We start from the raw sequence: 12,475 nt of genomic DNA on the forward strand, positions 1-12,475 counted from the left end.
GTCCCACTGCTTCAGCTGTAGAGAGAGCAGTGCTGTCTTCTCCAAGTGCTTTTCTGTGCAGGGGATGTGGTGCTGGATGTTCCCTTCTCTCCTTTGCTCCTTCCCTCAGACAGGGTCTGTGGTCTCAGGGGGGTCTGGAGAGCCAGAGGATGTCACTCACTTGAAAGCAGCCACAGGAATTGTTTCCCTCTAGTACTGATATATTTATTTTAAAACCTGTGAGGAAATGGGATGTGCTGTTACTCCCCAGATAAGTAGGTATTCCCTTTAGGTTATGAAATTTGTCCTGGGATGTTGAAAACAGCCCATGGAAGGCATTTCTCTGCTGTAGCTGTTGGGATTGAGTCACAGTTGGGACTAACAGAGGTCAGCCAAGAAGCTGCTCTGTGTCTGTCACCTCATTGTGGCCACTGCAGATAAGCTGTGACAGCTGTGAGCCAGTGTCCTGTGAGGCAGAGAGCATAATGAGGGTCATCACCCTCAGCATAGGAGTGCTGGCATTTGGAAATGTGTGGGATTACAGTATCCTTCATCCCATTGTGCCTCCACAAGTCACAGGGAGACTGGGAGGGATGCCCACTTCTTCTCCATGTGTCCCTCTGGAGAATGAATAACACCCATTTTTCTTGGAAAGGGAAATGTTCCACTTCTTGCTGAAGGTAGTCAAGCCCAGGATTTATTATTTTCAGAGATGGTTAAGCCCCTGATGGCTGGGTGTGACAGGACATTTATCCTTTCCCTGCCCTCCCTCAGGAACTTGCACCACTGAGCTTCCCAGCCACCCAGACCCCACACTATTCTTTTCACACAGAGTATTTTATTGTTTCCTGATTATTTATTCTTCTAAGGGTGACCTCTTTGGGTCAGGGACTCAGGTTTATTCCCTGTGGGATATTTTTAGGTGCTGTTCAGTGTCAGAGCTCTCTGGGCTCATAGACTCCCAGAGGGAAGCTGTGTGCTGCCAGGTGCATGGAACAAGGGTGTGAAGGGGAGGACCTGCCCATGCCCAGCCTCTTTTGGAGTGTGCCTTTGGGCTCCCTTTCAAGCTCCATTTCTTCCTCTTTCCACTTCATGTTGTTTCTCACAGTATTCATCCTGTTGCTGTGAAATCTCACTTCCCTCTGCTCCCTTTTGCTCCCATGCTGCAGAGGGAACAGCTTCCACAGGTTTCCTTTGGCTTTATATTTCTCTGGTGTATTTAGTTTGAAAGTGTTTGGTACAAATTCTTCTTTGTATTGCTGCTTTCCAGAGTCTGAGAACCTGGATTACAGGCTGGGAGCCATTCATGCACTGGTCTATAAACTGCCTGACAAGAACAGGGAGATGTTAGAACTCCTCATCCAGCACCTTGTCAAGTAAGCAGATGTTTTCCTCTAAAACCAAAGAAAGGGGAATAATGGAATCAGCAGAACAAAGCTTTTTGGGAGGTCAGGTTTGCAAAATTTTACCCACTGTAGTCCCCTTGTGAATTTCCATGTGGATTGCACAAAGGGGGTGACTGTCTTTGCTGCCCTCTGCATGGAGTGATGCTTCTCTTTCTGGTGGTTCCTTCCATCCTCTTTCAGATATGCACAGAGCAGCAAATGATTTAAAAATAAAAATACTCTCTGAGAGCAGGGGCTGTAAGCTGTCACCTCTCAGAAATTTATTGGAAACCACCACAGTGTGCTCCCTAAATTCAGTTCTCTTCCTTCAGAAGGAAAGAAAATTAAAGCCAGAAGTCAGTTGTGGATAAAAAGGATATAGGATTTAAATGATTCCTTTTGTGCATATGTTGTGCAGATGACTTTTGATTGCAGAGTTAAAGAGGAGCTGGGAGTGGGAAGAGATCAAATGAAGATGCTGTCAGCACATTGCTCTCTCCAGCATCTGCCCGAGCCAAATGTGTGTGTCAGACCTAAAGCCATGTTTGTCACTGCTGGAAAACAAATTCTGAAACACAATGAAGAAAATTGAATTACTGATTCTTAGTGTATCCTGGGTTTTGTTTTGTTTTTTTGGTTTTTTTTCCTTGGAATAAGATCTGTTTGGAAAAAACCAAACCAAAGCAAACTCTGTTCCTCCTTCCCCTGCCCCTGCAGCGTGTGTGAGCACAGCCGGGAGAATCTGATGTCACCGTCCAACATGGGGGTGATCTTCGGGCCCACCCTCATGCGGGCACAGGAGGACACCGTGGCAGCCATGATGAACATCAAGTTCCAAAACATCGTGGTCGAGATCCTGATCGAGCACTTTGGGAAGGTACGGGGCAGCCCCGGAGCAGCCCCGGAGCAGCCCCGGCTGCTCTGCCTGCTCCTGCAGACTGTTGCTGTGGCAACACGGCAGCTCCAGCTCCTTCTGGAGCCTCCTTGGGCTGGCTTTATGTAACATTCTGCTCTGAAAGGCTTCAGGAGGAAGCAAAGAGTAGCAGGTGTGTGTTCCTCAATGTTGCTGTTATCTGGTCCCCAGAGGAAACAGCGAGTCTGGGCATTTTTGCCTTTTCTTTTTAAACAAGGGGAAAAAAACGTATTGTATGACTGCTCATTACAGGGCTGCACTCTTTCCTTTGCTAGACAGGAGCTAGGCCAGAGGAGAATTGGTTTTAATGGGCACAGTCCAAGATGAGGCACTGCTCAACTGTTAAATCAGTGGAAAAAAAAACTAGAGCAGACAAGTGTTGAATGGTTGATGAAAGTAATTCAGCTGTGGTTGCGTTCAGATACAGACACAGGGATGGTTTTAGAGATGGAATGGGGAGTCTGAAGGAGATGCTCCCTGGACTGAGGGAGCTGCTGCCTGGGGTGGAGCTTTCAGAGGAGCTGAGGCTGGTGCCCATGTCCCTGGGCCCTGCTCTCACACGACTGAGCATCTCATCTGCCCTCCATGGATCTGCTCTGGGTATTCATATTTCAGCCTGAGCATCGCCCGTGTGCCCAGCCAGGCTCTGGTTGCTGGGGTGGTGCTGAAGATGCACGTGCAGACAGCAGCTTTGTCATGTGTGCCTTTGGAGAGCAGAATGTTCCACTGTGGCTGTGCTCACACTTGCTCTCAGATACCTGACACTGGCTCAGGGGTGTCGGGTGGCTGGGGGATGACAGGAGCTGGGTGTTAATATTGAAAACTGGAGCAGCCTCTGCATCCAGAGCAGCCGATCTTGAGCAGGGAGCAGATTCCTGTCCTGGGAACAGCCCTGGGTTCCAAGGAGTGAATTGGGTCCTCCAGCTTTTCACAGCAGAGTACACAGTGTCCAAGCCTCTCTCGTGGAGCTGTTCATTCAGGGATGCTGTTTGCTGTGAGGGGCTGGAGCAGCTCCTAGAATACAGGGCAGCATATGGGCAGGGGGAAAGCTCCCTTTGGAAAGGGAAGAGGCAGCCAAAGCTGGAACAGCAAGGTTCTTGCAACAGGGATGTGGAGCCAGAGCAACCAGGTGGGGACCACAGAGGGGTGTGGGACCAGATGAGGGGGTGGGAGTTGGCTGTGATGCCAAGGATTGAAATGGGATGGAAGAGCTCAGACAGGCTTGTGAGTACCCAGAGTAGAAGCTCATGGAAACACCAGCCAATTCCTTTGTAGGTCTCTATGAACACTTGTAATAAGTTCCCACAGAAAAACAGGAACTGGTTTTTGTCTGGGATCTCACATGCTTGCTCCAGAGATGGGGCTCTGTGCTCCCCTCCTTACAGCCTGCAGCACAGTCTGAATCAACACACCCTGCCACCTCTGAGAGCTGGCATGACAGCTTTAATTAAGTCAGATGTCCTTTTGCTTGCTTTTAATTTCTCCAGCAATAAGGTTTAGTTAGTCACATTTATTGGATTGAGTGTATAAGTTCGATGTTGGAGCTGACAGAGTCTTCAGCTCACACATGAGCAAACAGCTCAGATGAGACTTGGAGGAAGAGGGGATGTGGGTTATATGGTGCAATCTGAAGACTGAGGACAGAGTAACTATTCATGAAGTGTTTGTGGATAATTGCTGTTTCCACAGCTCATGTTTCAATGCTGTGGTTCAATTAAATAGGTTGATTGTTCTGGAAACACCTTCTTCCCTGTACAGACCTCCTTAAGGTGAGGGTCTGTCAATATCTTTGTACATTTATGTTATTTAACTTGATTTTTCAATTAGAAGTAAATCAGAGCCTTCACCCACCTCTTGAACACAGTCATTTGTGGTTGGTTTAGCTTGGGTTTCAGGTGTTGAAAGCAGTATTCTTTGGTACCTGTATAAGTGTCCATGGGGAGCTTAATGTTTCTTTTAAAAGCAGGATTGGATTCTGCTCAGGATAGAGGAATGAGGTTGATATTTCCAAAAAATTTCCCTCCTACAGGCAATCCTCTGCTGATTTAATAATATACAAGCTGCTTTTAATTCATGTGCTGCTGTGTCACAGCAAGAGAGTACTCCAGAACTCCAGACCTTGTGTTTTGGAGCAGGGAATGTGTCTTGCCCCTGCCCAGGGCAGAGCCCAGCAGGCAGTGAGCCAGCACCCGCCCTGTGTCACCAAACCCTGAGTGTGGGGCTTTTTTTCCCAGAGTGGGTGTGTAATCTTCCCTCTCTGGAGATATTCCAGAACTGTCTGGACACAATCCTGGGCCATTTGCTCCTTAGGGAAGCCCTGCTTGAGCAGGGAGGATGGACCAGATGAGCCACTGTGGGCCCTTCCAGCCTGAACCATTCTGTGACTCTGTGTTGTTTCTCCTCTCCTCGTGCAGATTGGGCCAGGCTGTTGGGAGCAAAGCCTGATTCTGGCACATGGATTTATCCAAAGCCAGCCAGGCTGGGCCAGAGCAGCCTGACCGTGGGGTGTGGGAGCTGTCTGCCACTGCCAGCCCTCCCCAGGCACACACTTGGGACCAAGAAATTTAAACCAGGGACATGTTTTCCTCTCCCATCCCCCATCTTGGTCTCCTAGCCCTGCTCTTTGGCCCGGAGAAGAAGGAATACATTTTTGGTTTGAATTACCAAAATGAGACATTTAATCAAAGCAGAATGTTACACTTCTTCATGGTAAGATTTTTCTGAGTGATGCAATTAGGCTGTTTTTCCATATTGAAGTGTGGCCCAAGGGTGTGGTGACCCAGCATGCCAGTGGGGCTGGCACAGCTCTCCTCCTCTGGGCTGGAGCCAGGAAGGGTCCAGCACCACATCTCCCAGGACAGGCAGTGCAGCCTCTGGGTTCAGCAGCTGAGGCCACCTCTACACAGTAACTCAGGCTTTAAAGCCTGATAAAACTTCAATTAACATCCCTGGGAAGAGCAGAGGAGCAACTGTTGTGGGCCTTGATGGGGTATTTCAGCTCTTCAGATTTATTTCTTTTTCAGCTCTTAAAAAAGCCCTGACATAAATGAGAACCTCTCAATTAATCCCAACTAAATAGGTGCCACATTACCAGTGAGAAAAGGAGATAAAACTTCTCAGTAACGTTGCTTTTATGCCAGTATTTCATCCCAGGTAATTTCCTGGTGCCAAATGTGTCACTGTAAACCAAGAGCTGAAGGGTTTTAGTGTTAGATATGGAACAATGCAGGGTTGGTTTGGGTGATTCGAGGATTGTATCTCTGTGACAATGGGAATCTTGCTGTTGGTGAGGAGCTGTCAGCTCCAAAGCCTCCCTCATCTGCTCCAGGGTAATTTGCTTCTACAAATTGTCTGTTTGTGATCTTCTTGCTGAGCTGCAGGGACAGTATCTGTGGTGGGAATGGTGTCATGGTGGGGACAGTGTCAGTGGTGGGAATGGTGCCATGATGGGGACAGTGTCAGTGGTGGGGACAGTGTCAGTGGTGGCCTCTATCACTCTCTGTGCTGGGAGGGCACACCTGCAGCAGAAGGTGGGGCAGCAGCCCCTTTGTGTTTGGTCACCTGAATGTGTTTCCCTTTACAGATCTACTCTGGCCCCCCAGAAGACACCACAGCCCCCCCAGTGCCCCCACCCAGGGTGGCTGCCCGGCGGCACAAGCCCATCACCATCTCCAAGCGTCCCCTGAGGGAAAGACCTGTGTTCTTCAATGCCTCTGTGGAGGAGAGTGCAGGTCAGTCTGGCTGTTCCCTGATGCCTTACCTGCTTCTCACCCCTCCTGCTTTCTGTTACACCTTTCCAGGAGCAATGGAGGTAACAGCAGCAGGGCTGCACTTTCCAGGTCCTGGACATGGCAGGCAGTGAGGGCTGCTCAGAGAGAAAGGAAAGCCAAAAACGCTCATACATTGATTGCATCGTGTCACAAGTCAGATTTTGTGGGATTTGAGTTTTTCTGCTACCTGCTGCATGCTCCATTAGCTAAACTAAGGCTGGTTCTTGGCACAGGAGAGACCCAGAGGAGAGGTTTTGTGGCATCAGAGGCAAAAACACCTGCATGGAGTGTTGGTGGGATGGTAGCCAGGGAGGGTTGTGCTGCAGGAGGCCCAAGGAGGTCTCAAGCTGGCTCAGCTGCTGGCAGTTCCACATCCAGAGCAAGAACTCCAAAGAACTTTTTCAGGATGCAGTGAAGGTATTTCCTAGACCAAGTTCTACTCTGACATTACCATAACAGCTTCAGGATTTCCTTACAGTCAGCTGGATTAACAGCAAAGGACACATCACCTTAAAATTATATTTCTGCAGCCTGGTTTGCTCTAGTTGTCACTGCAGGCTGTGCCCTGATTCCACAGTCACCAAAGAGATGGAAAGTCTCTTTCTCCATTAGTTTTCAGAGCTGTGATGATGTTTAGGTGTAAAGTGTACTTTGTGACACTGGCAGAACATGATTGATTCACATTGCTCTTTAAAAGTCCCAGACTGCTAATGGAGTTGGGGCTGGCCTTGCATTTCAATGCTTCCTCGACCTGGGAGCAGAAGCATTTGTTCACCTTGGCCTGCCCCGAGGCTGCAGGGAGCAGTGAGGTTCACAGCAGAGCCCCTGCTTGCTCCTGGTTCTGCAGCACAGCAACAGGGCTGGGATGAGTGGCTTTTGGAGGCACACCAAGTGCAGTACACAGCTAACCCCACAGCTCTCTGCTCTCTTGTCTCCACAGCAGAGAGGCTCAGCCAGACCCCCAATGGCGGCGGCATGGAGGCCCCCAAGCCCCTGCACCGCAGCCGCCTGCCCGCGCCCCGGCCGGGGGGGGACGAGCTGGGGCGTTCCCCTGCCGAGAGCCGGCCCCAGCCCCGGGCTGAGCCCGAGCCGGGCAAGCTGGGCGTGGGGAAAGGGCTGCAGGATGGAGGGGCCAAGGCAGCTGGCAGGGCGGCCAACGGCGTGGTGACCAGCCCTACCCTGAGGACTGCCACGCTGCAGGCCAGGAGACCGGCACCCCGACCAGGCATCTGTGGCAGAGAGGGTGAGTGTGTGCCTGGGGCCAAGCAAGTGCCCAAGTCAGCCCTCCCTGGGCACGTGGTGGCCTCTACCCTTGAGTCCTCTCAGTGTAGTTCAGCAGGAGTGGCTGGGAGTACAGAACAGCCTAAGGTGTGGGCATGGGTAAAGTCTAGCACTCATTCCTTGTTGACTTGTTTCTTAAAGACTTTGAAGGGTTAAGTGAATAGTAAGGTTGGCTGGATCTTGGGGAAGAAAAGAAGCCAAGGAGAGGACAGGTGGTATCACTGTCCAGGATGAAAGCTCAGCTGCAGGAATCACCAGTTTACGCTGTTCCTCTCCCATTCACAGAGCAGCACTGCACAGGGTTTGGTTAAGAACACTTGTGATTCCCAGGAAGTATCAGCTTCACAGTCAGCAACTGCATTGAGTTTGTCCTTGCAGATCCAGATCCAGCCCCTGTTACCAGTGCCAGGAAAGCTTTTCTGGGACAGGTAGTGTGGGAACTTCTTTCCCTGGACTCTGTCCCTCTATTCTGGCTATTGGCCACTGTCAGGGAGAGAGTGTTGAGGCAAAGGGGCAGAACTAAACCCACGAACCTGTTCAATGCCCCTTCATAAATATCTGGCCTCTGCCAGAGCTTCCTGCTCAGTGTTTGTTATCTCCATCCCTGCAGGTGACTGTGATGGTGTCCCTAAGCCACGTTCCCATGGTGATAAGCCTGTGATAACACGTCCCCCTGTGAGACCTCCGGATCCACCGTGCCGGACTCCCGTCCCTCCAAAGCTGGAGCAGAGGCCAGATCTGATAGCAGGGACAGCAGAGGAGATGCCTTCATCTGTGTAAGCCAGCAGCCCATGGAGGGTGCTTGGTGCTGGTGGGGACACTCAGGGGCTCAGTGGCTGGAGCCTGTGGATGTTCCCTTGGCACTGGTGCAAGTGCAGGTTTGAATGTCACTTAGAAATCTGAGCAGAGGGCACGGCCAAAGAGGGGAATGGTGCCACAGTGAAGGCAAACAAGAAGCTTTGGAGCTGCTCAAGCACAGCCCAAGGGCTGAGCCTTGCCCCATCCCCTTCCCTGCTGTTCCTGGGTTGGTGGAGCTGAGCCCCTCCCTGTCAGCCTCCAGCAAACCTCTCAAACGAGACACTTTCTGGGACAGGACAAGATCCAGCTTGGATCTTAAGGAAACTGGGTGGAGTTCAGCTTCATCTCATCCTCAGATTTCTTTCAGATTTTAAGATAGTCAGAAACCCTGCTGGCTTTAGTGGGAATTAACCTAAAGAAAACAAAAGGTGCCATGAGGGTCAGCTCTGTGCCAGAACTGCCTTAATTCCTTCTCTAGGATAATTTAACTTCTCTTTCTTGAGCATGGGCAGGAGCACATAAACACTAAAGGAAGGACCATAAAGGTCGTGGATGCACATAGGATTATAGGCAAGAGCACAGAAATAATGACTGGATGTGGCACTTGGTGTTATGTTTTAGTTGGTGTGGTGGTGTTTGGTCAAAGGTTAGACTCCATGAGGTTGGAGATGTTTCCCAGCCTAAATGATTCCATGATGCCATGGTTCCATAAGCAGCCCAGCCAAAGCACTGGCAGGTGGTGTGCAGGTGGAGCGAGCACAGAAGGAGCCCGGCTATGCCTTGGCACAAGAACTGTCAGTTGAAGGTGATCTCTGCAGTGCTGCCAATGCTGCAGCTCATCCCCCTGGCACAGAGCAGATCTCATTAGCAAATTGCCAGGTCGAATCAGGAGAGACTTCTCCTGTTTTCTTTGCAGGGTGGCCTCTAGGACCAAGTTCTTTGAGACGGCGTCCCGAAGAACAGGCAGGTAAGGCTGGCACGGGGAAGGTTCCGTGTGGAGAGCAGCAGCCCTGCAGCACACGGTGCTCCCTCTGAGGCAGAGCCAGCACAGACAGCCCCAGCCCCAGGCCTGCCTTGTCTTGTACTCACAAACAGCAGATGGGGCTCAGCTAAAATGCTGAAACTAAACAAAGAGCACAAAGCATAAAATGTGAGTCCAGATACAGACTTGATAAATTAAATCCACCGAGCGAGAAACATCCCTGTGGATCCCTGTTACCAGGTGTGTGGATCTGTGGGGTGTAGTGCCCATTGTACTCAGGCTTTGTGGGAAGATCAGGTCGTGGGTGAGGTGGTGAGGGCTGGTTAGGTCCCAGCAGCTGCCAAGAGAGCATGGCTGGTCCAGTCCAGGGCGTGTGCAGACAGGGAGCTGGGGGGTTATGGAGACAGTGTGGGCAGAGCCCTCAACTCTGAGTGGCAGCAGGTTCCATTTGTGATAATATTTGTCCAAATAAGCCTCAGCTTCCTGCCTTGAAAAGCTGCCAATCTCTGCCCAGGAGAGAGCAGGTTTGTGTGTAAGTCTGAGAACTGCTGCTGCAGGTACTGAGAGAAAACATTTGTGCTATTGCAAAACAGACCCCTCCCTGCCCTTACCCAGCCTCGAGGAGCTTGTGGAGCTGAGTTGGAGCTTGCTCCTTGCACTCATTTTTTCTCTGTTCTTCTACTTCCTTTTATGCAGTTCTTCATCACCACAAGGCAGGATCCCAAGTGATGAGAGCTGAGGCTAAAGGTATGTGTTTATGACAACAAATTGAATAATAAACTGAAAGCAGACATGTAAGACAAATCACCATTTATGGGGTTTTTGGAGGGAACAAACAAATTATGTGGGATTCCAGTGGTTCTGCCATTACTGGTGGGTTTGCATTGCTGCACAGAACATGGAGCTTGTTTTCTTCTTCCAGGCTTTGTAAGCACACCTCAGCCCAGCTGGACCCAGGAGACTTTCTGTGCTTGTGACCCAGGAGTCAGAGCTGAGCCTTGCCAGCCCCAGTGCCCTGGAGAGCAGCTATCTTACTGGACGATGATTTCCAAGCCACAAGTGGCCCAAGAAATTAGGAGAGGGAGACCACAATGGAGAGCAGGTCCTGCCCACACATCTGTGTTGAACTGTTCCCTGCCCTCCCACCTCTCCTCCCTCTCCTCCCCTGTGTGTGCCATGCAGGTGATGGCAGCATGGGCAGGACTGGGGGACATGGACCACCTGTGGAAGGGACAGTGGAGCCCCTGTTCACCTGCACACTTTTGGGAAACACACCTTGAAAAGGGTGTTTGGACAGCACAAGGGCTGAGTCCCTCTGTTTGGATGCAAGGGCAAAACAGCTGCAGTCCCCTCTTGCCCTGCTTGCCCTGAGAAGCCCCTTCCTTTGTGCTTGTGTCCCTCACTTGGTGAGTGTCATTGTGTGGGACAGCTGTGCCTGCTAATGCTGCCCATGGTGACAAAAGCTGGGCAGGGATGGAGGAATCACTGTGCTCAGATCTGTGGGATGTCTCCTCATCTCCTCCTGGACATCCCTGGCCTGGGACACTACACTGACAGAGAGGCTTGGCCAGGGGCTTGGCCTGAGCCAGGGCCACAGCCTTGCCTGGGATCAGCTCTCAGGCAGCACCCCCGGGTCAGCAGCCTCCAGGGGTGCAGCTGGGGGAGGGGGGCAGCAGGTGCTCCTCCTCTTCCTCCACTGCCTCCTCTTCCATGAGCCACACTCCCACCAGATCCACTTCTCACAGGCCCACCAAGAAGTCTCCATCCTGGGTGATTGTGGTGGCCAGCACAGAGGTGCTGAGGATCTGAAACTCACTGTTTGTGGGTCAAACCCATTGTTTGTTTTCTTTTTAAGAACTGCCCAGTTTGTTGTTTGCTTGTTTATTCATTTCCAGTACAAGATGGCCAGCCTGTCCCTCAGCCATGGCCCTGTGGATGATGCCCATTGGCCTGGGAGGTGTCCTTGGCCAGGACCTCTGTAGCACTAGAAGCTTGTCTGTTGCTCCAGCTGCCACCAGGGCCCAGCTCCAGGGCTGTGCATGGCAGAGAGCTACTTCCCTGCTTCCTCCGTCTGCCCAAAGATGACTCCCTCCTTTTGAATGGTTTTCTTTAGGTGCTGAGAGCCTTTGCAAACCAGTGGCCAAACATTCCCACAGCTGCTTCCCAGGTGCTCCATTCCCTGGAGCCTGGTGTCCTGCCTGGTGCAGGTCCTTCCCACCTCCTGGCACTTTGCCTCTGTGTGACCTCGTGTCTCTTATTGCTGAATGGCACACAGCTCACGTGTGTCGTGTCCATGGTGCTCTCACTCCCTTGGCTTCAGCAGTGCCCCAGCTGCTCCCTCCTTTAGGCCTGGCACATGAAAGTGGCTTTAAAACCAATCCAGCCCTGTGCTGTGGCAGCTGAGGCTGTGCCACATGCACTGGCAGCCCCTGGGGCTGTGCTGGGCCCCTTCTGCTGCAGCCCTCACCAGGGGCTCAAGGACAAGGCACAGGGGTTCTGATCAGGGATCTCTGAACAGGAATGGAGCTGAAGCTGGAGCCAGCTGCCCTGACCAGCCTGGCAGTGGGGCCACCTGCCTGCAGCACATCATCCCCTGGCCCTGCTGGGGTGTTGGGCCTGTGGCTCCCACACAAAAGGCCAGCATTTCCCTACTGTTTTTCTTGCTTTGGGACACTGTCTGGGGACCCCTTGAGCCTGTCAGTTTGGGAAACTCCTTGGGTTGTGCTGATGCACGTGGCTCTGGAGGTGACATTCTGTGGGAGCAGTGGCTTGTCACATCCTCCTCCTGCTTGTGCCCACTACCCAGCACAGACCCCAGGACAGAGGTGGGCTCCATGGGTACGGAGAATCCAAGGGTGGCTGGGTTTCAGTCTGACAGTATGAGCAGTGGGGAGAGGCAGCTTCTTGCAGACTTTCATGGTGTCCTTTTAAAGTTCTTTGTCACTTGTATGTCTGCACCCGTGGGTGCAGCTGAACACTGGGGACCAGCAGTTGGGCAGTGGGGATGCTGGTTGTGCTGGCAGGGGGCTGTTGGGTCCAATTCCTGCTGCTGTGGGGCCCAATCCCTGCTACTGTGAGCACAGTCCCTGCTGCCAGTGGCCCAGGAGGGACGGCTGGGAATGTGGGATCATCCTTTGCAGCATGGCAGCCCCCAGCATCAGCCCTGGAGCCATTGTGATGTGTACAAGCTTAGGTTACTGCAAGTGTTTATAAAGTTTTTATGAAGTGAAACAACCATGTCGGTGTGTTTTGTTCCTCTTCACCCTGAGCCCAAGCGCTGCCCCCACTGTGCCCCCTCTGCAGGCAGACTCTGCTGTGGGACCCAGCTCTGTGCCCCAGGGAGGCCACACAGGGCTGTGTCCGTGGG

At 51.8% G+C, this 12,475-nt stretch overlaps 1 protein-coding gene across 2 annotated transcripts in view; it reads left to right on the forward strand.

The window, feature by feature from the left end:
• Positions 1 to 12,057, forward strand: part of OPHN1 (oligophrenin 1) — a 52,742-nt gene extending 40,685 nt beyond the window's left edge. Inside the window, exons 17-24 of one of the 2 annotated variants that reach the window (XM_058033002.1) lie at positions 1,250 to 1,355; positions 2,082 to 2,241; positions 5,861 to 6,008; positions 6,988 to 7,290; positions 7,939 to 8,104; positions 9,043 to 9,093; positions 9,805 to 9,855; positions 10,031 to 12,057. In XM_058033002.1, the coding sequence (XP_057888985.1) occupies positions 1,250 to 1,355; positions 2,082 to 2,241; positions 5,861 to 6,008; positions 6,988 to 7,290; positions 7,939 to 8,104; positions 9,043 to 9,093; positions 9,805 to 9,847 (977 nt within the window). In that variant the 3' untranslated portion in view covers positions 9,848 to 9,855; positions 10,031 to 12,057. The remainder of the gene's footprint in view (positions 1 to 1,249; positions 1,356 to 2,081; positions 2,242 to 5,860; positions 6,009 to 6,987; positions 7,291 to 7,938; positions 8,105 to 9,042; positions 9,094 to 9,804; positions 9,856 to 10,030) is intronic. The other variant, XM_058033003.1, reaches the window with a different exon arrangement.
• Positions 12,058 to 12,475: the final 418 nt, after the last annotated feature.

This window comes from Melospiza georgiana, chromosome 12 (genome assembly GCF_028018845.1).
Source record: "Melospiza georgiana isolate bMelGeo1 chromosome 12, bMelGeo1.pri, whole genome shotgun sequence".
NCBI classification, from domain to species: Eukaryota; Metazoa; Chordata; class Aves; order Passeriformes; family Passerellidae; genus Melospiza; species Melospiza georgiana.